Here is a 19,847-nt window from a genome sequence, read left to right as displayed (position 1 = left end):
GCTGCGTGCTAGTTGGGAGGCCAGAGGGCCAGTTTGCCCTGCAGGTAGAGATCCCTAATGCCACACCCTCGTGAGATATGATAAAGGAAAGGTACAGTCCTTATGGTCAGTCAGATCCAAGAAATGGTGGATGGATCGCATCAAGGAGGACATGAAATACGTGGGTGTCACCCCTGAAGATGCCCTGGACTGGCCCAAAGGGAGATGGCTTTGCTGAAAAGCGGACTCTGCCACAGTGCATTAATAACAATAGGAAGAAGAAGACAGTCTTTATGGTCAGTCCTGAGGACCATTCCATGTCTCTGAAAAGCAAGGAAGACTGACAAGCAATCTGAGCACTTTTTATGTGCTCTAGAGTGAGGCACCACTTATAGTAAGGAATGCTCTCAAGAGACTGAAGAAACGGATATTTCACTCAGAATGAAGCATACAAACGTACATACTACTTATTGACAATGACAGTATTTCAATGTCAACTTATTCAGAAGGAATGCTAAATTTGTTTATTCTAATGAGTCTGACTCCATAAAAAGTTTTCAACGTACATTTAATGCTAAACTATGACAGACATTGCAAACTGAATGCAAATATATTATTTATATATAACTGTACCATTTAAACATAAATGAGGGAAGGAAATTAAAATTCTGTGGCTGGCTATGAATTCTAAATATTCTGGACTTACAAAACTAAAACAACAGAAATACATATAATTTCATTCTTAAATTGATGCATACTATAAGTCATCTTCCTCAAAGCACACATGGGATATATATGTACATTGTTAAAAGAGCAGAAAGATAGCTTCACTAACACTGTTGCCATGGACTCAGTAATAAACAATCATATTCAAATATATTTTCAGACCAGTTAAGTATAGAACTTAATTTTGTTGCAGCGTATCACACAAAAGATCACCATCAGAGAATGCTAGCAAGAGATGATACTTATCAATGCCAGCAGGTGAAACCCAGAGACTTCATGAGCTCTACTAAAAGAAGCCATTAAATCTATTAACAAATCATTCACTAGTCTTTTACTGTCTGACGCTACTAATGAATATTTCTCTCACAATGTTATTTTTTGAAGATCTTTCAAAATGAAATCTTATTTTTGGAGGATTCAGTGTGAATTTCATATAAACATGTCATAAAAAACAATCTGTACTGGAGCAAGTTAAAAAAAAAACCCCAAATGGTGTCAGTCAGTCAGTATAGAAAGTTGAGAGAGGGTTTTTGCTTTACATTTCTTAGCTTATATTCCTGAAGTTTAGCTCCCTGACAACTTTTAAGTTAAATGTTCGGTTTATTCCATATCTCTATTCCAAGCAAGTACCTCTCTCCAGAAAAGGGCTCTGAGCCAACCGCTAACAGATGAGCGTGAAATGACAAAGGTGGATTTAAGAGCCCTCTGAAGCAGTGGATATTAAATGTATTCAGGCAAGGGAGGGTCTCTCTGCAAACATGTCTAAGTAATAATTTGTTCAATCCAACAATACTGTGAATTAGACAATTACTATTGGGGGTCATTGGTGCTCTCTGAGCTTGGTTGTTTTCTTGCAGAAGTTTCATTGCCCAAACTTAGTCATATCACCAGTGCTAATAAAGAGGGGGTTTGCTCTCAGTTGATGTTCTAGTGCAGGGGTTCCCAACCAGGGGGTGCGAGACGATATTCCAGCGGGTGCGAAAACTTGGGTTTTCAAAAATTATAATGTATGTGCATAATTCATTGCCGTTATTTCAAACTTTTGTAAGGGGTGTGAGAATATATCAGAAGCGTTCTAGGGGTGCGGGGTATAGAAAAGGTTGGGAACCGCTGTTCTAGCATCTCGCCCTATCAGTGTTGGTGGGGGCTGGTCTAAGAGGTTCTTTGGTTGGGCTGTTTACAGTTGGCTTGTTTGGATTGGGGTATTGTTTTCTTGATTGTTGCTCTGATGTTAATCTTGGAGTTACTCTATGCTGATCTGGGTGCTGATTACCCATGGGGAGGTATTTCGGTCTTTTTGTTTCCTTTTTGGCTTGTTTATTGTCTCTTTTGCATAGTCTATAGATACTGTTTATGTTTAGGTGTCTATAGGTGGTTGATTTGTCAGAGTGCCAGGCTTATAGAAATTCCCTGGCATTTTTGGACTTGGCTAGGATGGTCACAGTTTCTCACTTGAAACTATGGTTAAGTCTGTCCATATTGACAATTATTATTTTATTTAACACTTTTCCATAGTACGGTTGACTGTCGTTTGGTTGCTGAAGCCACTAAGGGGGGGTGGGGTTGCAAGGTCAGCTGCATATACAACTCTAATGTGCCAGAATGGGAAAAGGATTAAATACATGGTGGACAACAGACAAGTTAACTGTATTGATTAATTTAATGAAATTATTTAATTTTAATTTAACAATTTTTGCTATGGTCCCATCTATTTTCCCGTAAATATTCTGCAGTACAGTACCCAGCCACCCCAATGCTGCAGTCTACACAAGGGTGTTCAAAGGAGCTCCCAGATGTGCTAGAGCTGCTTTACATACTGCCAAGCTAAAGCTCTACTCGACTCAGGCCCAGGCATCTGATGGGTCACTTTCCCCTCGGAGACAAGCTCAGAACATTATGTTCGAGGGAGGAAGGATCTGCAAGGCATTCCCAAAGTGGCCACCATAACACCTGTTCAGTTACGGTTGGTAGCAAACTTTTATCAGGACCAGCCAAAACCTTATTAGCTCAGCAGACTTTGCTGACTTTGTCCTCCTTTGCTTTCTGCTTGTCTTTACTAGCAACCCATAAAATGTTTCAGCTATTTATAATTTTACATGACTTAACTTTTTGCTATTTCATACTGTTTATTTTTGCTCTGCATCCAATTTAAGCTTATAGTTTAATGCTGAAAGTAGGTAATTTTCATTCAAACTACTTAATATGGATTTCAGTACACTGATGCAACAGAATTAATACTACACAACTCTTTTTAAGTTCAATAATCATTATGTCATAGTTTTGTTGAAAAAAAGCACCTCTCTTTCCCCAAGTTCTACCTGTCCAACAAATGCAGAAAAGGCTTTGGTGCTGTCCCGACCAGCGGCTGCAGAATGGTAAAGATTCACCCATTCCCTCAAGAGATACTCTGCCTTCTCCCTCAGGCCTGGAGGATCATCGTATTCTGAAGCTTGAGAGATCCCAGAATGCATCATAAAGTTGGGTCCACCATGAGCACGATCAATCATGGCTTCATAGTTGGATCGTACCACTTCCATCAACTGTGGCAACCTGTAAGTATCAAATTGGTATGGTTGGCTTCTGTACAGCTAAAGCCCATCCATAGCATGTATTATTTTAACACTCTGCAGATCTTCAAAAGGTAAGTGAGCAATCGGTGACGGGATGGGAAGGAGCCAGTGGGCTAGCCTAGCCGGGGGGGGGGGGGAGAGAAGATAGGCAGAGTAATATTGCAGTATCTTGTGGTCAGTCGTAAGGCTGAACAACTGCCGTGGTGCTGCAACATTTGTAACTTCAGGACTGTGTCGTAAGTACTTTTGGGAGTGATGTCAACTTTCAACCACTGCTAAGTGAATTGTTGTAACTCGACTATCTGTATTATCCTATTTTTTTCTTCAAAAGGAAATTGACAAATTAACTAAGTGAAATGCAGGAATGATAATAACAGGTAGTCCTTGAATTATGACCATTGAGCCCAAAATTTGTTGCTAAGAGAGTTACGTGAATTTTGCCCCATTTTATGATCTTTCTTGCCATAGTTGTTAAGTGAGTTACTGTGGTTGTTTAGTGAATCTGGCTTCCCCATTGATTTTGCTTGTCAGAAGATCGCAAAAGGTGATCACAGGACCCTGGGTTGATGCAACTGTCATAAATATGAACCAGTTGTCTGGCATCTAAATTTTGATCACGTGACTACAGGGATGCTGCAATGGTCATTAGTGTGAAAAACAGCCATAAGTCATCTCTTTTCAGTGCCGTTGTAACTTCAAATGGTCACTAAGTGAATATTCTAAGTTGATGACTACCTGTATTGTGTACAACACAGTGAGCCTGAACGGATTCCAGGCTGGATAGGATAGCATTCTTTGCCACTCCTGACCCAGGAAGAACGTGGGGTGGGAATGAAAACAGCCATCAGGCCCCTCTGGCAACCCCCATTGGCATCTGAGCATTACCCTTCTGGAGCATTTCCTCTGGAGTGAGCATTTATCCTCATCAGAGTTTCAATGGTATGGAACAAATCTGCTTCTGTCATGTGAGCCACGCTTCTCTCATCCACCAGCAGGATCTTCACCAGCTGCATTGCAAACGCCACTGCCATGTAGTTCAAGCCATTCTCCATGGACTGTAAGGAGCATAGATGCCAAAAAAAGTGAGTCATTTCCATCCCAGAGCATCTATGTTGTCTTCATGAAAGTCAATGTCAACAACTCACCTGAGCCAGGTGAAGGTCGTACTGTTGCATGTTAACTAGATGGTTACGAATCAGGAGCTCCACTGCTTCTACATTGTATTTATATTCATCTCGACACTCAATCAGGCATCTGGAAAAGTATTATCACTTTCTCATGTTAATTTAGTTTTCTTCTAACTCCCAGCAGGCAAAGATTGATTAAACTTTCCTTGACACGTCTCTTCAGTTTAAGCAGACACAGGTCATGTCTTGGCCTGCGGCAAGCAGGTCAGCAGGAAGTAGTAGCAAATCAGTTCTAGCTAAGCTGTCCGCAAAGGACAGAAAACAACCAAAACAAAACCATCCACGGAAAATAATGAAACCACCACAAGCTTTACCTGCCACATAGCAATAAATTTCAATAATTTCATTTGTTGTGGCTCCACAGGAAGGATTCAGAGGAAGTTAAAAACAGAAAGATACTATAAGCAACTAGGTTTGATTTCTGTCATTTTTGTGATGTGATATAACTCCCTATTTCTCAGATATAACCTGTTTCAATAGTCATCTCAGAATATATTAATCATATCAGAGGCATTATTTCTTTTATTTAAGGAGATTAGAACAGTACTCCCACACCAACACTAAGTGCACAATATAAGTTTATACGGAACTAAGAACAACATTAAGCCTGAATGGTGGAGTCACATGCAGCAGGACACCATTTATACATTCAGCCATTACGTGAATACTTTGTAGGAGGTACTGGACAAATACAGGGATTCAATCCAAGTCCTGGAATGGTCTGTGCAAAAGCCCAAAATAGCTATTTTGATTGGTCTAAGCTTGGAAGGAAACACCCACATTCAGAAAGCTTTCTGCCAGCCTCAGAACAAAATACAAAAAACTTGGGGGGGGGGGGGAAGACAAGGCAGTTTTGAATACATTTTGTTCAGCAGAAAAACAGAATTGTTTTTAATAGTTTTGAAATGTAACAGCATGTTTTCTGTAGCTACTCAGAGCTTTCCTTTGGAAGTAGTTGATACTTATGCAAATTCTGCTTGGATTATTTGATGAGAAATATTAGAGATAAGCCAGATTTATAATAAAAAAGTACTTTTTTTAATGTCATCACAAAGAATCTTTACCAGACCAATAGCCACAGAAGCCTGTATTTGAATGTGGTGCTCGTTTTGCTTAAATTGTTATTGTTTCCCATAGGAATTTTAAAAAAACTTCAAAAAAACTAAGTTTGCTTTGGGTCAACGATGAAGGAATAGGGGCTTCAAACATTCTGAAGATTTATTCTAGAGAACCTACGACACCTTTGCTCCATGTTTTTTTTTCACTAAATTCAACACAGAAGGACCTTCTGACCAGACTGTTTCATCCCATATTCAAAACAAAAAGCTTTTTCAGCTTCATGCATTTATTTTATAGAGATTAATTCTTTTGAAGGTGCATGAATCCCAATCTTGATACTTTTCTTTTTCTTCTACATTTGCTTTGTTTCTGAGAAAACGACTATGATGTAAGCCATGTGATGATCTTTCAAAGCTCCCCACCCTCATCTCATCATGACCGACCTTGTTATCTGCTTGTTGCACCAGGGAGAGCCATAGGCGCGGCCATCTTGCAGGGCTTTCAATACAAGCAAATGGCATTCACGGTACCGGAGGAGTAGGTCCGCATCTGCACCACTGGTGGCGTCTAATAGTCCTTCAACGGCCTGTCAGAAGAAGAAAGTATTTCTTAATGAATTTTCTGGCAGAAAAAACCTAGTTCTCTCTTCAGATTGGACTTTATATCTTTCAGAATATAAAGGAATAGTTAACAACTAACTTCTTTAATAATGCACAAGCCCCACAAAACTTGTATAAATAGTCTTCGACTTACAACCATTCATTCAGTGACTGTTCAAAGTTACAATGGCATTGAAAAAACTGACTTATGACTGATTTTCACACTGGCAACTGACTCATATTTATGACGGTTACAGCATTCTGGGGTCATATGATCACCTTTTGTGACCTTCTGACAAGCAAAGTCAATGGGGAAACTAGATTCACTTAAAAACTATGTTACTAATTTAACAACTGTGGCAAGAAAGCTTGTAAAATGGGGCAAAACTTGCTTAACTGTCTTGCTTAGCAGCAAAAGTTTTGGATTCAATTGTGGTCATAAGTCGAGGACTACCTGTATAGGGAAGACTAAGATGAAAGCTTGAAAACTCAATCCTATGAAGGACAATTAACTGGGTACATTTAGGCCAAAGAACAGAAGGGGAAGGAGTGACAAAAGGGTCTTTTAATGCTTTAAGAACTATCACAGGAAAGAAAATATGGATTGGTTTCCTTGAGAATAAGATGTCAGCCCTTGTGGAAGGCATGTGAAAAAACAGACATTGTGGGGATTCCAGGAATGCTATTTATCTTGAAAGCCTCTCCAGGTTGTGCTCCATTTCTTCTTACAGGCAGGGATATTTTGAGTTTCTCATGTTTGCTTCAGTCTCTGGACTGCCGTAATCTTTTCTGCACTCCTTATCTCCTATAAGGTCATCTCTAAATGTTTTCAAATCAAAAACAGGTGGAAGAGGTACAGGTACAGAGGGAGGCCCTAACTAATTGGACAGCCACTTGTCTGGGATCAGGGATACAAGGACTCGTGCTTTATAGTTCGGTTCAGCATTTTCATTATTTAACCATGGAATCAAGCAATTATAAGAGGACGATAGATAATTTCAGAAATGGAACACATTTGTCTTTAATGAGCAAAGCAACTGGCTTCACCAAAGAGGCTGGGTTTGAATTCTCTTCACTTGAGGGTAATGCTTAAGTGAGATGCCAGACAAGGTAATATTACTAGCAACAGAAGACGACGATGTGCCAGAACCTAAGGTTTTATGTAAACAAGTAAAATGTAATAAATGAATTGTTCAGTTAGGCTGATTAATGATTTCATATAGAACTTTGTAATTGTTGTTTGCCCTTGTTTCTCCTATATTCTTTCATCAGTACATTTTCTTATATCTAAAGAATGGATTTCACTGTTTTAAAAAGGGAATTTAAAATATTTTTTCATGTGCAAAATTGTATAGTTACATAGTCTTTAAGTTTTAGAAGTTTTAAATTAAGTTTTAGCACAAGGTTTATTACATTTTATATTGCTGGGCTTTGTATTTTTGCCTGTTGTTATCTAGGGCTGGTCTGAAGAGAGAGACCTTTCATCAAAGGGTCAAGAACTGGAGACACTGCAGTTCAGTCTGACTGGTGACAAGCTATCCGAAACTCACTGGAAACGTTGGAAGAAAAGTCCACCAATGAAGTGTCTGTCTGTCTGTCTGTCTCTATCTCTTACATAGTCACCCATTTCACAAACTCTGGGTGTTGTATAACAAGGCTTAAAATATTTAAATTAATAAATAGTAAAACACTAATCATTACTATTACAAAAAAAACCTATAAAAGACATCGCTAATAAGGAAGAAAAGTGAGGAAATGTTAATAATAGGGGAGCCACCCCAATAATTCCCAGATCCCCTATTAAGACCATCCTCTCTGCTCATATCGTCAGGGTAGCCAGTTTATCCTATAGCCCCCATGGAAATTCGACCAAGCAGAGCCTAAGGCAGAAGGAAACAGCTAGTTTCTTGCTAGGAAATCCTCCACTGAGGGTTCTTCTTAAGACTGCAGTACAGGTAGGAAGCCTAGTCTGCCCTGATTCTTCAAATAGGGACTTTGTAGGGACATATCCTTATCATTTTTTTAAAAAGGTGCTCGCGCTCCAAATCCCACCCAGCAACTATTCTCTCCACAAAAAAGTGACCAGGTTTAGCCCAGAGTTTACGCACAAACCTTCTGTAGCAATCCAAGGGCTGCAATAGCATCTCGAGAATTACGGGCCACAACGACAGCCTCCAAAAGGCTCCGCAGTGCTTGTGTCTGGGGATTCATGGCCAGAGTGTGGGGAACAGACTGCAGGTGCTGCTCCAGCTCTGCCATGCATTTATCATAGATCTGCGCCACGTCATCAGTTGCCCAGGCTTGCTGTATTGGGATGAAGCAAAGATTGTGGTCAGATCACCGAGGAACCATCATTTTAAATACTTGCTTTTTAAAAAATGCCTTTGGATTAGTTTTCATCAGGAGCATTACCACTGTTGTTCAAATAGACACTGCTGGAATAATAGTCACCTAAGCCAAGAGCTTATACTGGACTATTCATGCTGATCTCCACAGCCCCTTCCAACTTTTACATTCAGTGATTCTATGAAATGGATAAACATTAAGCCTTTGATAGATCGTAGTAGATTTTAAAATTTTCCTCTACAGTATTATGTCACTTTTGAAGAATAGCGCTACTCATCAGAAGTGTTCTTCAAAAGCCACTGGATAAAACCCTAAGTGGCCTTTTCTGACTAAAGTGGACAGCTACCTTCATAGGCTGGGCCAGGATTCCTGTTGGTTGGCTTGAATCATTTGTTGGCAGGAAACCAGGAACATTCCGTGCAAATTCTTCATATACAGCTAGCTGCTTTGGGTCCACACCACCAACCTTAAAAAAAACAAAAAATGAGTGTCAGTAAAATATTTCCACAGCTGTATTCACATCAATATTCAGTCAAATTACTATATTTGAGAGTGGATTCCTCAATTACTCTTGCTTGCAACTAATTCAGGAAGAAAGACTACAGTTTTTGCAGTATCTACTGGGTAAAGGTATTTAGCTAAAATTTAAGAGCAGATCTTTCTGCATCAATGGCAAGCCTGCAGTTCCTATTATTGCTAGAAATCTAGCTCTGTATTACATGCACACAGTAGACATCATTCACCAAGTTCAATGTGCCTGATGACAAAACAAATTTCCAGTTCTTAGGCAACTAGCAGAAGAAGAGCAGGCAAGAAAGGGATTCCACCTGGTTGGCTTTCCGCAAACTGTTAAACACAAAATTATTCCAAAGAGTACCAATGAAGGAGAATATCTGTATTCTAGACAACCAGAGAGAACCCTCAGGGACCTCACTAAGGAAGGCCAAATTACCAAAGAAGAACAGTGGCAGATAAGAAGCAGCAGACCCTATCCTCCCACACTTCTGCAGATGCCCCAAAATACACAAACCTGGCATACCCCTCTGTCCAATCGGATCTCTGCCAGGGACCCTACATACAACATTGCAAAAGAACGCACAAAAAAGCTTGGGCATCTCGTAAGAGGAAGCCAACACTCCATTAACTCTCCACTATGGGGTCTTCAAACAATCAGGGATGTGACTACAGATGAGGGCTTATATCACGAGCATCGTGAAAAATAATGCTAGGGCTTATTTTATGGTTGGGTCTTATTTTCGGGGAAACACGGTAGGTGTGACCCTGCTGCTTGTTTGAGATAATTCATCAGGAAGGTTGCATTGGAGATTGATTTTATAGTATACAGTAAACTGAATGTATATATGTATATAGTATTCAGAGAGAATCTAGACAACATTCTGTCAGGGATTCTTTCACACAGAGTCTTGCATTAAATAGGGATCTAGATTTGAAGGCAAACTGGGATTCTACAAACACCTTTCTGTTGTCTCCTACAGGTGACAATCAACTGAGATCCTCTACTGATGTCTCCTGGTATTAATGTATTATGGTAAAATTGAGCTTTGACAAAAGAGGGCTGAACACCATTTGAAACTGGATCCCCTGAGAAGTTCAGAAAAAATGTCTGACGTGGTCAATATACCACAATTCCCAAAGAGAACATTGTACTACTTTATATTTGGATATCTATGCATCCACTAAGAGTAGCCTTAACCTAATGTGGAAAATATACAATGGGATCAGAATTCAAAGTACAAGGAAAGAGAAGACAAGACTTGATTATCCTGGGCTACCCTGGCTTAAAGTGGCCTAGCCACTTGAGGAGCAATTTATCCTTAGCTTCCTAGTCTCCTGTTAGCTTGGGGATGGCAGCATTTTTGCTCACTGGGGCAGATGCAAAGCTGCAATGGTTACCTCTTAAATGGTCTTCAAATGATTTCTAAAAGACAAATTTAGCTGAAAAGCATTTACAACTTTTTGATATAGAGGCAGCCAAAAATACAAGTGATCCTGAGAATGTAAAAAAGTAATGTATGTCCAAAATATATGTAGGTGAGCAATTTCACTTGACCCCTCTACTTGGCAGTTTCTTGCTCACAGGTTGAAGACTTCAGAATGCTTTGCAGGACTCTCCTTTCTCACCTTCAGCCTGATCTGTTCTGGCATACGCTCAGCCTGGTAAGTCAAAACCACAGGATCACAGTACCTGCGGCCCTCTTGCCGGGCATGTTTTCGGAGCTCAAATTCCTGTTAAGAAAAAAAGACAGAGGTGAATGACAGGAGGACTACATAGGATAGCCAGAACCATAAACCAACCAGGTACTTACAGTCGCCAGCCTCTTGTCCATTTCAGGACCTGCTTTTTCCACCGCTGTTTTCTGAATGAAGCAGCAGGCCAACTCACAGTTATCTTGAGCCAACTGGGCTGCCGCCTGCTCCATCATCTCCCTCTGCTGTGGTGAAGCTGCCTGTTAAAAACTCAGTCATTAGAAGGGGAATGGGCCCATCTTACAGACTTCACTTTATATGACTTGAACAAATCTGTTTAACCAATTATGTATATGTAATTAGTTAAGGGGTCAATGTGACTGAATTTAGTGGAGCTTACTCTTAAGAGCACAGAGTGTTTTCTATGATAGAGATCTCTTCCCTCATTTAATATATTTAATTTAAAGATTAACATCTATTTTTTTCTGGCAATCAGGAAACATTATTTGTAAATTGACTTTTTTCTCAGTTATTACTTCTAACTTTTTTCAAATCTATCAAATTTTACATAGGTTTGTATCAAAATACAATCTCCCATACTAGGGTCTTCATACAAAACTCATCAGTTGTAACTTCAAAGCTGTGTCCATTTTCTATGTAGTCACTCTAAGAAATGCTGCATTACAGACTTCATGGGAAAGCTGAATTGTATGCCATCAATATATTGAATTCTGATTTAATACACATTTTATATTTAGCCAACACAATTCTAACATACCCAGCATAAAATTATTTCAGGATTTTCAGATTCTCAATAAATTTCATGAGATGTAAATATTACTTCTTGAGATTGATTTTCTTTAATACAAAAGATGTTTGGCTTAGATCCGAACAATATAGTATTTCCCCTTCAAGCTTCAAGCTTTTTCTTCCATTTGTGATTAACTGTGGTCATCCCCTTGCTCAAATGCAGGACACTATGGTTAATCTTATGATTTGTTTCTAGCCAATTCAACCTACTCTAAAACAGGTATGTTTCAACAAACCACAGTTAATCTAAATTCTGCATGTTATCTGAATTCTAAATTGTAGTTAATTTTAACAGCTTCCTGGAGTCATTGCACTTTTAAGAATTCCACTTAAGTATGCATTCAGCAGACATGCAATCTTATCAGATTGGTATAGTTAGTCCACCTAAACTTAAGCTTGCAGAGCAGAGAAATATGATTTTTACATTAGGTCTTCCCCATATATAGGGTTTATGCAACCTCCACCTCATCTTTTGTGGTGGTGGGACTTTCTCTATTTTTATGCAAATATATATCCTGTGTGCTTTATCCAATTGGGATTTGTCAGACATAGATAGATATTATTTTGTGGGCTTACACAACTGGCTATTTACATCTGATGAGTGTAAGATAGGATGAAACAAATCATATGGTGTTCCTTGGTGGCCAATCTCATTCTTTGAAATATCTTTGAAAGTCTCAATGGCAGTCTTCATATAAGACATACTGACCTGAACATTCAAATACATCCTTAAAAATGTTAAAACATAATGCCAAAACTGCATCCTAAAAGTGCTTTCAACTCCCTTTGTTCCAGACGGCCTTTCTTGTGAACAACACACCTACCCGCAACGCAGTGGCAAAGCTGTTCTTCAGGTTGGTTGCAATGCTCATCAGCAAGGGCTCCCTGCAGGTAATCATGGCCATGCCAGCTGTCAGGTTCCGCATCATGTGATGCGCTGCCACACGCATGCGTGACTCTTCTGAGTCCAGCGCAAAATCCTTCCTCACTATCTGTTCACAAGTAGTCATGGCAATTTTAATTGAGCGGTCCACTACTGGATGAACCAGTTCTTGAACTGCACGCTCTATGGCTTGGCGCACACACTGCTTTAACTGTGGGTGGGCTTGGAACAGGGGAATCTGAAAAGAGAACAGCCGATACAATCCATCTTGTTTAAATCTATTTTTAACACCAATACAAGCAAGTAACACCCACCCCAGCCCACAGCAGAGCTGATACTTACAGTGGGGTTTAGAGTAATGTGTGGAGCTAGCCCTCCCAGGGAGTATACGTTGATATCATGGTAACTGTACTGTGGCTGTGGAGGAACAGTAGCTGTGCATGTAGTGCTGGTAGCTGAAGTTGTGGAAGTAGCTAAACAATTCAAGAGCAGAAGTTTGTGTTTTTTTAGATTATTTTTTTTACTAAACATACATTCAGTAACATAGTTGATATATTATTGGAAACAAAATGCTTTATTAGAATAACAGAAAAGTCAAATAAGTTGTAATGGAAACACTGTTCTGCTAAATACAATTTTACAATTTACAATTGCACAAGTACTCTAAAATTATAATCATTTGGAATATCCCCTACATTTAGTAGAAGTCCAAATAAAAGCTATGTTGGGACAATTTGCATTGATAATGACAATAGATGGATTGTCAATAAACTATGTGTGCTTCATAACCATCACCAGAGATGCTTCTTGAAAGACAGGCAAGTGAAGGCAGGTGGAGTGTGTCACTGGGTACCTAAATAATTGCACAGGGGTGCCTCCAATACAAGGAACAGACTCCCTGCACTTATCCCTCCCATTTGAACATGTGAGAAGGTCTTCTAGGTGTATCAAGCAGAACTGAGTTTTCTGTCTTCATGTATAGGGCTATCTCCTCTCCTCACCACGGGGGGGGGGGGGCGCAATTTAAAGCACAACTGAGAAAGGAGGTCCCTATTGATACAGAAAAAGAATTATTGTAGTCTGTTTCTAGGAATTGATATGCCACATAAGGTTTTTTCAGCTGTCCACTAAGAGAAATGCATCTGAATATATCTGGTAGATGATCATGAAAGTAACCCTGCCAGCACCAAAGAGAAGTGAATTTTATAACTAGTGCAGTGATGGCGAACCTTTTAGAGACCGAGTGCCCAAACTGCAACCCAAAACCCACTTATTTAATCACCGGGTGCCAAGTGGGTGTGGCCCACTGGGTGGGCGTGGCTGTGGTGGTCATGGCAGATTGCCCCCATGGACCAGGCCAAGACATTGTATTCAGCATCTTGCTTTTTACAGGCATCAATTGGGTAACTCTGTGGCACTGACAAACAGGAGGTTAGGATCTGCCATTGTTCCCTGCAACTAGTATTTGGAGGCATACTCATCCCATGTTGAAGGGAAGTCTTCGAGGCCAACAGCCCTGGATTGACCTGTTCTCCACATATGTTTATAGTTTATTCTTCAAATGAGCTAGTGAATTAGGGGATACAGAGCCACAAAGCAGCAGAGAGAAGAAGAAGACATGGCGGCAGACCTTGTGTTTTGTTTTGAAGTATTTTGAGTTTCATATGAAGCTGGTGCATAAGACTAGTGACAATTGTTAACAAAGAATAAATCCGAGATCTTGTTTTACTCATCGCTTTGCGAAATACAAATTGTATTAGTATAGTGCAGACAAGAATTATTCTGATACTTACTGGTAGTAGTAATTGGTGGTAGTTCTTCTGTGTGTTTTATATCCTTCTTTGGAGCAGATAACTGTTCATCCAGGTTTTTCAACCTGTCCTTGTCTTTTAGGAGACTACCAGGTTTTAGATCATTGATGTCAAGGGCCAGGTTTTTGCAGAGCACTTCAATTTCAAACTTCAGATTCAGCTGCACAATATTTAATCATTTTAGATTTAATAATGTAATTATTTTAAGCTATATTGACAGTGAGTTTTCACAAGTATGTCCACCCACCATTCCAAATTATGGCATGCTGTGAAAAAATATTATTTCTTTCAAGATAAGATTACATAGAAAATTAAATCTAAATTATGGTAGGAACATAAAATAGAAGTAGCTGAATTATAACTGCTAGCAACTACTTCAGCAGGGTATTGTTGGTCCAATATTTTGATCTGATGTAATCACATTCAGCAGTTGAGCTCAAATCCTGAAGCAAATTCGTGTTTTAAACAAGGGACAGCTGAAAAGTATAAGTAACTTAAACACAATTTACCTTTAAGTCATGCTCCTGATGAAGCTCTGCAAGAACATTCATGATTGCCATGGTCCATGGATTTGGGGGCCTGAAAACCTACAAGGAGAGAAGAAAGATAAAATCAGCATCCTGCTTTTAAGAATAGCATTGGGAAACGTAAAATAGAGTTGACACTCTATTTAATATGCACTACATATTAAAAAGGGAGCAGCACAATTCTAGCCAGAGGTTAGTAGTTTGCCAAATGTTCTCAGGACTGCAGTCTGAAATGCTGAAGATATTGAGTGAGGGGGGCTGTAGTTAGCAGATCCAGAGGTTTTCCACCCCTGCCCTATCTTCTAAGCAGAAAATGCCCAATATACTCATTTACTCCTATAAAAATTGATATCTGACCCTTCGAATGCATGTGGATCTGAGACCGTTGTTCCCAGCTGATGGAAACAAACTTACCTAGGGCTGGACAAAAGCTTTGTAGACTTTTCTCTATGAACACTATGTTAAGTGATGACACAGAAAATCATATCATCACTGCATACTGTGTTCTTGGCTCATCTGCATTTTTAAAAGTATGAGTGGAATTGTGCTTTTCTGCCTTCAACATTATGGTGGGTTTTAAGAAGATTTAAAGGGTTCCCCTATCCAGTCATGACTGACTCAAGGGGGCAGAGTTCATCTCCGATTCTCAGCTGAGGGAGCCTGCATTGTCTGAGAGACACTTCTGTCATCCTGTGGCCAGCATGAAATACGGAATGCAGTAACTTTCCTGCCGGAAGGGTTCCTATTGATCTACTCGCATTTGCATGCTTTTGAACTGCTAGGTTCAGCTCATCAGAGATTAAAATCCAGGAAAAGCTTCTTAGGTCAACAGAAAACTTTGAAGAATTTGAAAGCAGAGTGGACCTATGGAAAGCTACAAAGAACCAACACTGGATAGAACCAACGGAGGAGCTGGCACCTGGATCTGGCGAAAACCGCAAAGTATGGAAATCATTGAATAGACTGTGCATGGGTACAAGATCCAGGGACCAACTGAACAAATTGGGCTATCTGGTTGCTTCTGCTCTTTGCAATTGTGCTGACATGCAAACAACAACACATATATATACCTGCCCTTTATGTCCTGTCCAGGGTACACTTTAGGACCTCCTGGCAGCATGATAGAATGCAATTAATGTTGCTAGTTTCTGGGCAAGATTTGTTTAACTTGTACGTATTTTAATCTTGTATTTTATATTTAAATGTTACTTAATTTTGTTGTGAGTTACACAATGACAATAAAGATATTCTATTCTTAGGAACCATTAAAGTTATTAAAACCACTGAAAATTATGGGAGATTCTTGCTTCTATACGTACTCTGTGTTTTAGACTTACCACACTTCTTACGCTGGATTCCAATACTTTAGCAACAAATGGCACTACATACAGCAATTCCTGCTGTCCTTTTACATAAGCTTCTAGCAGCAAAGATTTGACATCCAAGTCCTAAAATAAAGAAATAATGAGACAATGTCAGAAGCTAAATTGGTTTCTTTTGCATATTTTACTTATTCTTTATACATGTTGTGTTTGTAGGTCAATGCAGAAACCAGGAAAGGAGAAAATATGCAAGGATGCTCCCCTTCTCACCGTGTGCAAGATGGGTTTATTCTTTGCCAGTGTTATCATCCCCAGCCAGTGACCCAGGTTCTTCAGCAATGAACGGTCTGAGAAGTTAGCAGCAGCTTTATCTGATGTAAGCAGCACCTATGTTTTTTCCAAGAGAGAGCTTCTGTCAACAAGAAGGAATGCAAATCTGACATGATAGCAAAACTCTTCTGGGGATGCTCAAGCTATTCAGCATATTGACTGAATAAAGAATACAGCCTCTTCCCACTCCTTTGTCACACTGGGGCCACACTACTATATTCTGCCATTATGTGGCTTCTTGACCTGTGAATACATTACTCAGGGGGACAATATATGGGATTCCCATTCTGCAAGCACATTACGCACTTGATGTGATTGACACAATGAAAGGCCTTTGTTATTGAATGGAGCATAAACTGACTTATTTTGGGTATTCTTGGTTTTCTCAGTTATAAATAATACTTCGTATTTCTTGGCATTTTCTAAAACCAGCTCTTTTTCTGTGTAGGATTCTAATTTGCATTGGATGAAGCTGATATCTTAACATCTCACTATAAACAGCAAAATAATTGGAGGGAGGAGGAATTATGTATGTTACATTATCTAAATCATAAGGAGTGGTTTGCTAACTTTAAATTAATGCATTCTATATCTGTTACATAATTGATCTGCTCTTGCAAAGCACAAGGATGAAAATATGGTTGTGTATGACACCAACCTTGATATTTCTGTATGTTTCATTCAAAACCATTTTATTAAATTCTGGATTTTTAAGAGTGTCAAGGAAATTTGAATAAAGACTATGGAAGTTTGGCTCAATGCTAACTCTCTTCATCACGAGATATTGCGAAACCCAAGGCATGAATTCTTCTTTCACTGTTTCCTTCAGTTCCTCAACCTGGCTCCATAAACAAACAAGAAACAGAAAGGGATTAATGAAGTAATAGGACTAGAAATGATTCCCCAACTCATATAGATTATAAAGATCTGAAACAAAACAATAACTTCTGAAGAGTGTAAGTTGCTAGAATGTGCACTCTGTTTGGAATAAATTACTTAAATACAAATTATATCAAGGTATTTAAAAGCTGGAACTTTTTTTTTTATATTAGCATTTGTGGCACCTTGGTCTTCCCACAATTGTGTTACTTTTCACTTATTTATTTATTTTATTTATTTATTAAATTTATATACCGCCCTATCTCCCTTACGGGACTCAGGGCGGTGAACAGGCGATACTAAAAACCACAATAATAAATAAATATATATAAAATATGCACCCTGACAGAATGAAGGCTTACAGAACAGAAACTTTAAAAACTCATCAGTTGCAAATAAAATGGCTCTACAGGAAGCTGGCCTAAGATAACCTTTAAAGTCTAAAAATATTTGGATATGTGGGAAAATAACAAGTGCATTTACATTTCAAAGACTCCTACGTCAACTTGACCATATTTAAACACTCCCGGGAAGAACAGAAGGGTGATGGGAAAAGGAAGCTTTCACATGTGCAAACAATATCAGGTTGGTTAGTCGTTCCTTTCTTTGTATGTGACTGTAATACAGGAACTCCCTCTCCTTCCCCCTCCAAATCAGAGCTAAATTTGTGCAATATTTACCTTCTGAGTCATGTTGGATTGAGACAAATTATTAAAGATAAAAGCAATCTTTTCCTGCACATTTTCAGGAGGTTCTACAATTCTCTCTGTTTGATCTGTGGCCACTAGTAGAGTATCAATGTTGGTTGTATTAATAGAAGGCTGCAAAAGACAAACCATATTGAAAGGGTATGAGTTAATTTAGTTAAGAATGCAACAGAGCACAGGCATTCTTTAGACAACAGGAAGTCCCAAAATGGTACAATTCAGAGAGGCCTTGATGCCAAACTTCACTGTGGAGAACAGAATCCTCCCTTGGAGAGCCAACAACAAATGTTGTCTGCTAAATTCATGCAATGAAGCTGTTCAAGGGAACCCTTCCACCATCGCAATGAAAGCATGTGTGAAGAAGTCCAGTCAAATCCTCCTTGGCTTAACTGCTGTTATCTCTGGTTGTGCACAAAGATACGAAATGAGCCAATAATGGGAAAGGAATCAATTCTCCTTCTCATGGCCAGATTCCCTGGGAATGGGGGGGGGCAACGACAGAGGGACACTTTCACCTGAAGAATCTCCACCCTTTTTTTAAAGCAAGAAGACTGATAAAATATTTGAAGAGCTGCAAAGCAAAAAGGCAGGCAGAGCAGAATATAGGCAATAATTGGTATAAGTAATACAATTCAGAGTTAACTATATACAGGGAGTCCTCAACTTACGACCACAATTGAGATCAGTTTCCGCTGCAAAGCAAGGCAGCTGTTAAGTGAATCACATCTGATTTTATGACTATTTTGCTTGATTGTTAAACAAATTACTGCAGTTGTTAAGTGAATTACACAATCATTAAGCGAATCCGGTTTCCCCCATTGGCTTTGTTTGGTCAGAAGCCGGCTGGGAAAGTTGCAAAAGGCAGTCACATGACCCTGAGACACTGCAACCCTTGTAAATATACACCAGTTGTCAATCACCCAAATTCTGATCATGTGACATGGGCATGCTGTGATGGTGGTAAGTGCAAGGACTGGTTGTAAGTGGAGGACTACCCGAAAGGCATTAAATATAGCAAAGCAACAATTGCATTCACTTATCCCAAACCTCCTCCATGTGCTTCCTGCCAACGCATGGAAGCAAAGACTTACTGGCACATCTTTCTTGAAGCTGACTCTGCCCACAGGCGCAACGGTTGTCTTTGCCACAGTGGTGGTGGTGGTGGCGGTGGTGACTACAGTGCTAACCTGGCCAGTGAGAGGCGTTTTTGCTGGGGCCTGGGCCTGGGCCTGAGCCTGGGCCAGAGCAATACTTCCAGGCGTGGTGATGGACCCCTGCATCTTCACGGGAGGATCTCTTGATTGCTGTCCATATTCAATGTACTTCGACAGACAAGGAAAAGTTGTTAAAATTCACATACAACAAATCTTAATCCTTAAAGTCCTTGCAGAAATTTCTAATCTTGGTACGTGACTACTGTATAAATAAAATAATTATTTCACGCATGGCATCTACAGAGATCATGCAATCACTGATATAGAATACCAAAGTTGCCAAATACTAGAGGGAAGTTTTTTACAAACTTCAAGAAAGCAAACAAACAATCCAAAAGCCAACTTCAATTCTGGACAAATGATGAGTACAGGAATTCTGAATAGCGTAATCTTTATAGTTGATATGTTTGTAATCACATATAAAAGTGCAATACTGCACACAGAAACCCTTCCAACTGGTATAAGATTAATGCAGAGGTCCTAAACCTCCTGTCCTTGTAATATTGCACTACCTTCAAAAGCTTAACTCCACTATTCTTGTTCTAGCTGCTTTCAGGACCTAAATATGGGCAACAAGCATTTGCTCTACCTGGCAGGTACTGTGCCAGCAACCCCCTTCATCATTCTTTATGAAATATCTGGCAAAAACGAGAAGGCAAGTAAGCTGTTCTGTAAGCCTAATTTGTTTCA

General features: G+C 39.5%; 1 protein-coding gene across 1 annotated transcript in view; it reads right to left on the bottom strand.

Annotated features, from left to right (window-relative positions):
- The window catches only part of CNOT1 (CCR4-NOT transcription complex subunit 1), a 71,337-nt gene that overhangs the window by 14,182 nt on the left and 37,308 nt on the right, over positions 1-19,847 (bottom strand). The window contains exons 23-39 of the mRNA XM_015812185.1: positions 19,035-19,265; positions 17,917-18,057; positions 17,016-17,195; positions 16,298-16,414; positions 16,043-16,153; positions 14,688-14,765; positions 14,161-14,338; positions 12,710-12,840; positions 12,309-12,605; positions 10,794-10,934; positions 10,609-10,713; positions 8,813-8,932; positions 8,233-8,424; positions 5,965-6,107; positions 4,421-4,529; positions 4,161-4,330; positions 3,024-3,255 (exon numbers count right to left, since the gene is read on the bottom strand). Of these exons, the coding sequence (XP_015667671.1) occupies positions 3,024-3,255; positions 4,161-4,330; positions 4,421-4,529; positions 5,965-6,107; positions 8,233-8,424; positions 8,813-8,932; positions 10,609-10,713; positions 10,794-10,934; positions 12,309-12,605; positions 12,710-12,840; positions 14,161-14,338; positions 14,688-14,765; positions 16,043-16,153; positions 16,298-16,414; positions 17,016-17,195; positions 17,917-18,057; positions 19,035-19,265 (2,676 nt within the window). The remainder of the gene's footprint in view (positions 1-3,023; positions 3,256-4,160; positions 4,331-4,420; positions 4,530-5,964; positions 6,108-8,232; positions 8,425-8,812; positions 8,933-10,608; positions 10,714-10,793; positions 10,935-12,308; positions 12,606-12,709; positions 12,841-14,160; positions 14,339-14,687; positions 14,766-16,042; positions 16,154-16,297; positions 16,415-17,015; positions 17,196-17,916; positions 18,058-19,034; positions 19,266-19,847) is intronic.

The sequence above is a fragment of the Protobothrops mucrosquamatus genome, unplaced genomic scaffold (assembly GCF_001527695.2).
Source record: "Protobothrops mucrosquamatus isolate PMUCROS unplaced genomic scaffold, P.Mucros_1.0 scaffold74, whole genome shotgun sequence".
NCBI lineage: Eukaryota > Metazoa > Chordata > Lepidosauria > Squamata > Viperidae > Protobothrops > Protobothrops mucrosquamatus.
The sequence above is the reverse complement of the archived record's forward strand: the minus strand, read 5'-3'. Positions and strand labels throughout refer to the sequence as shown.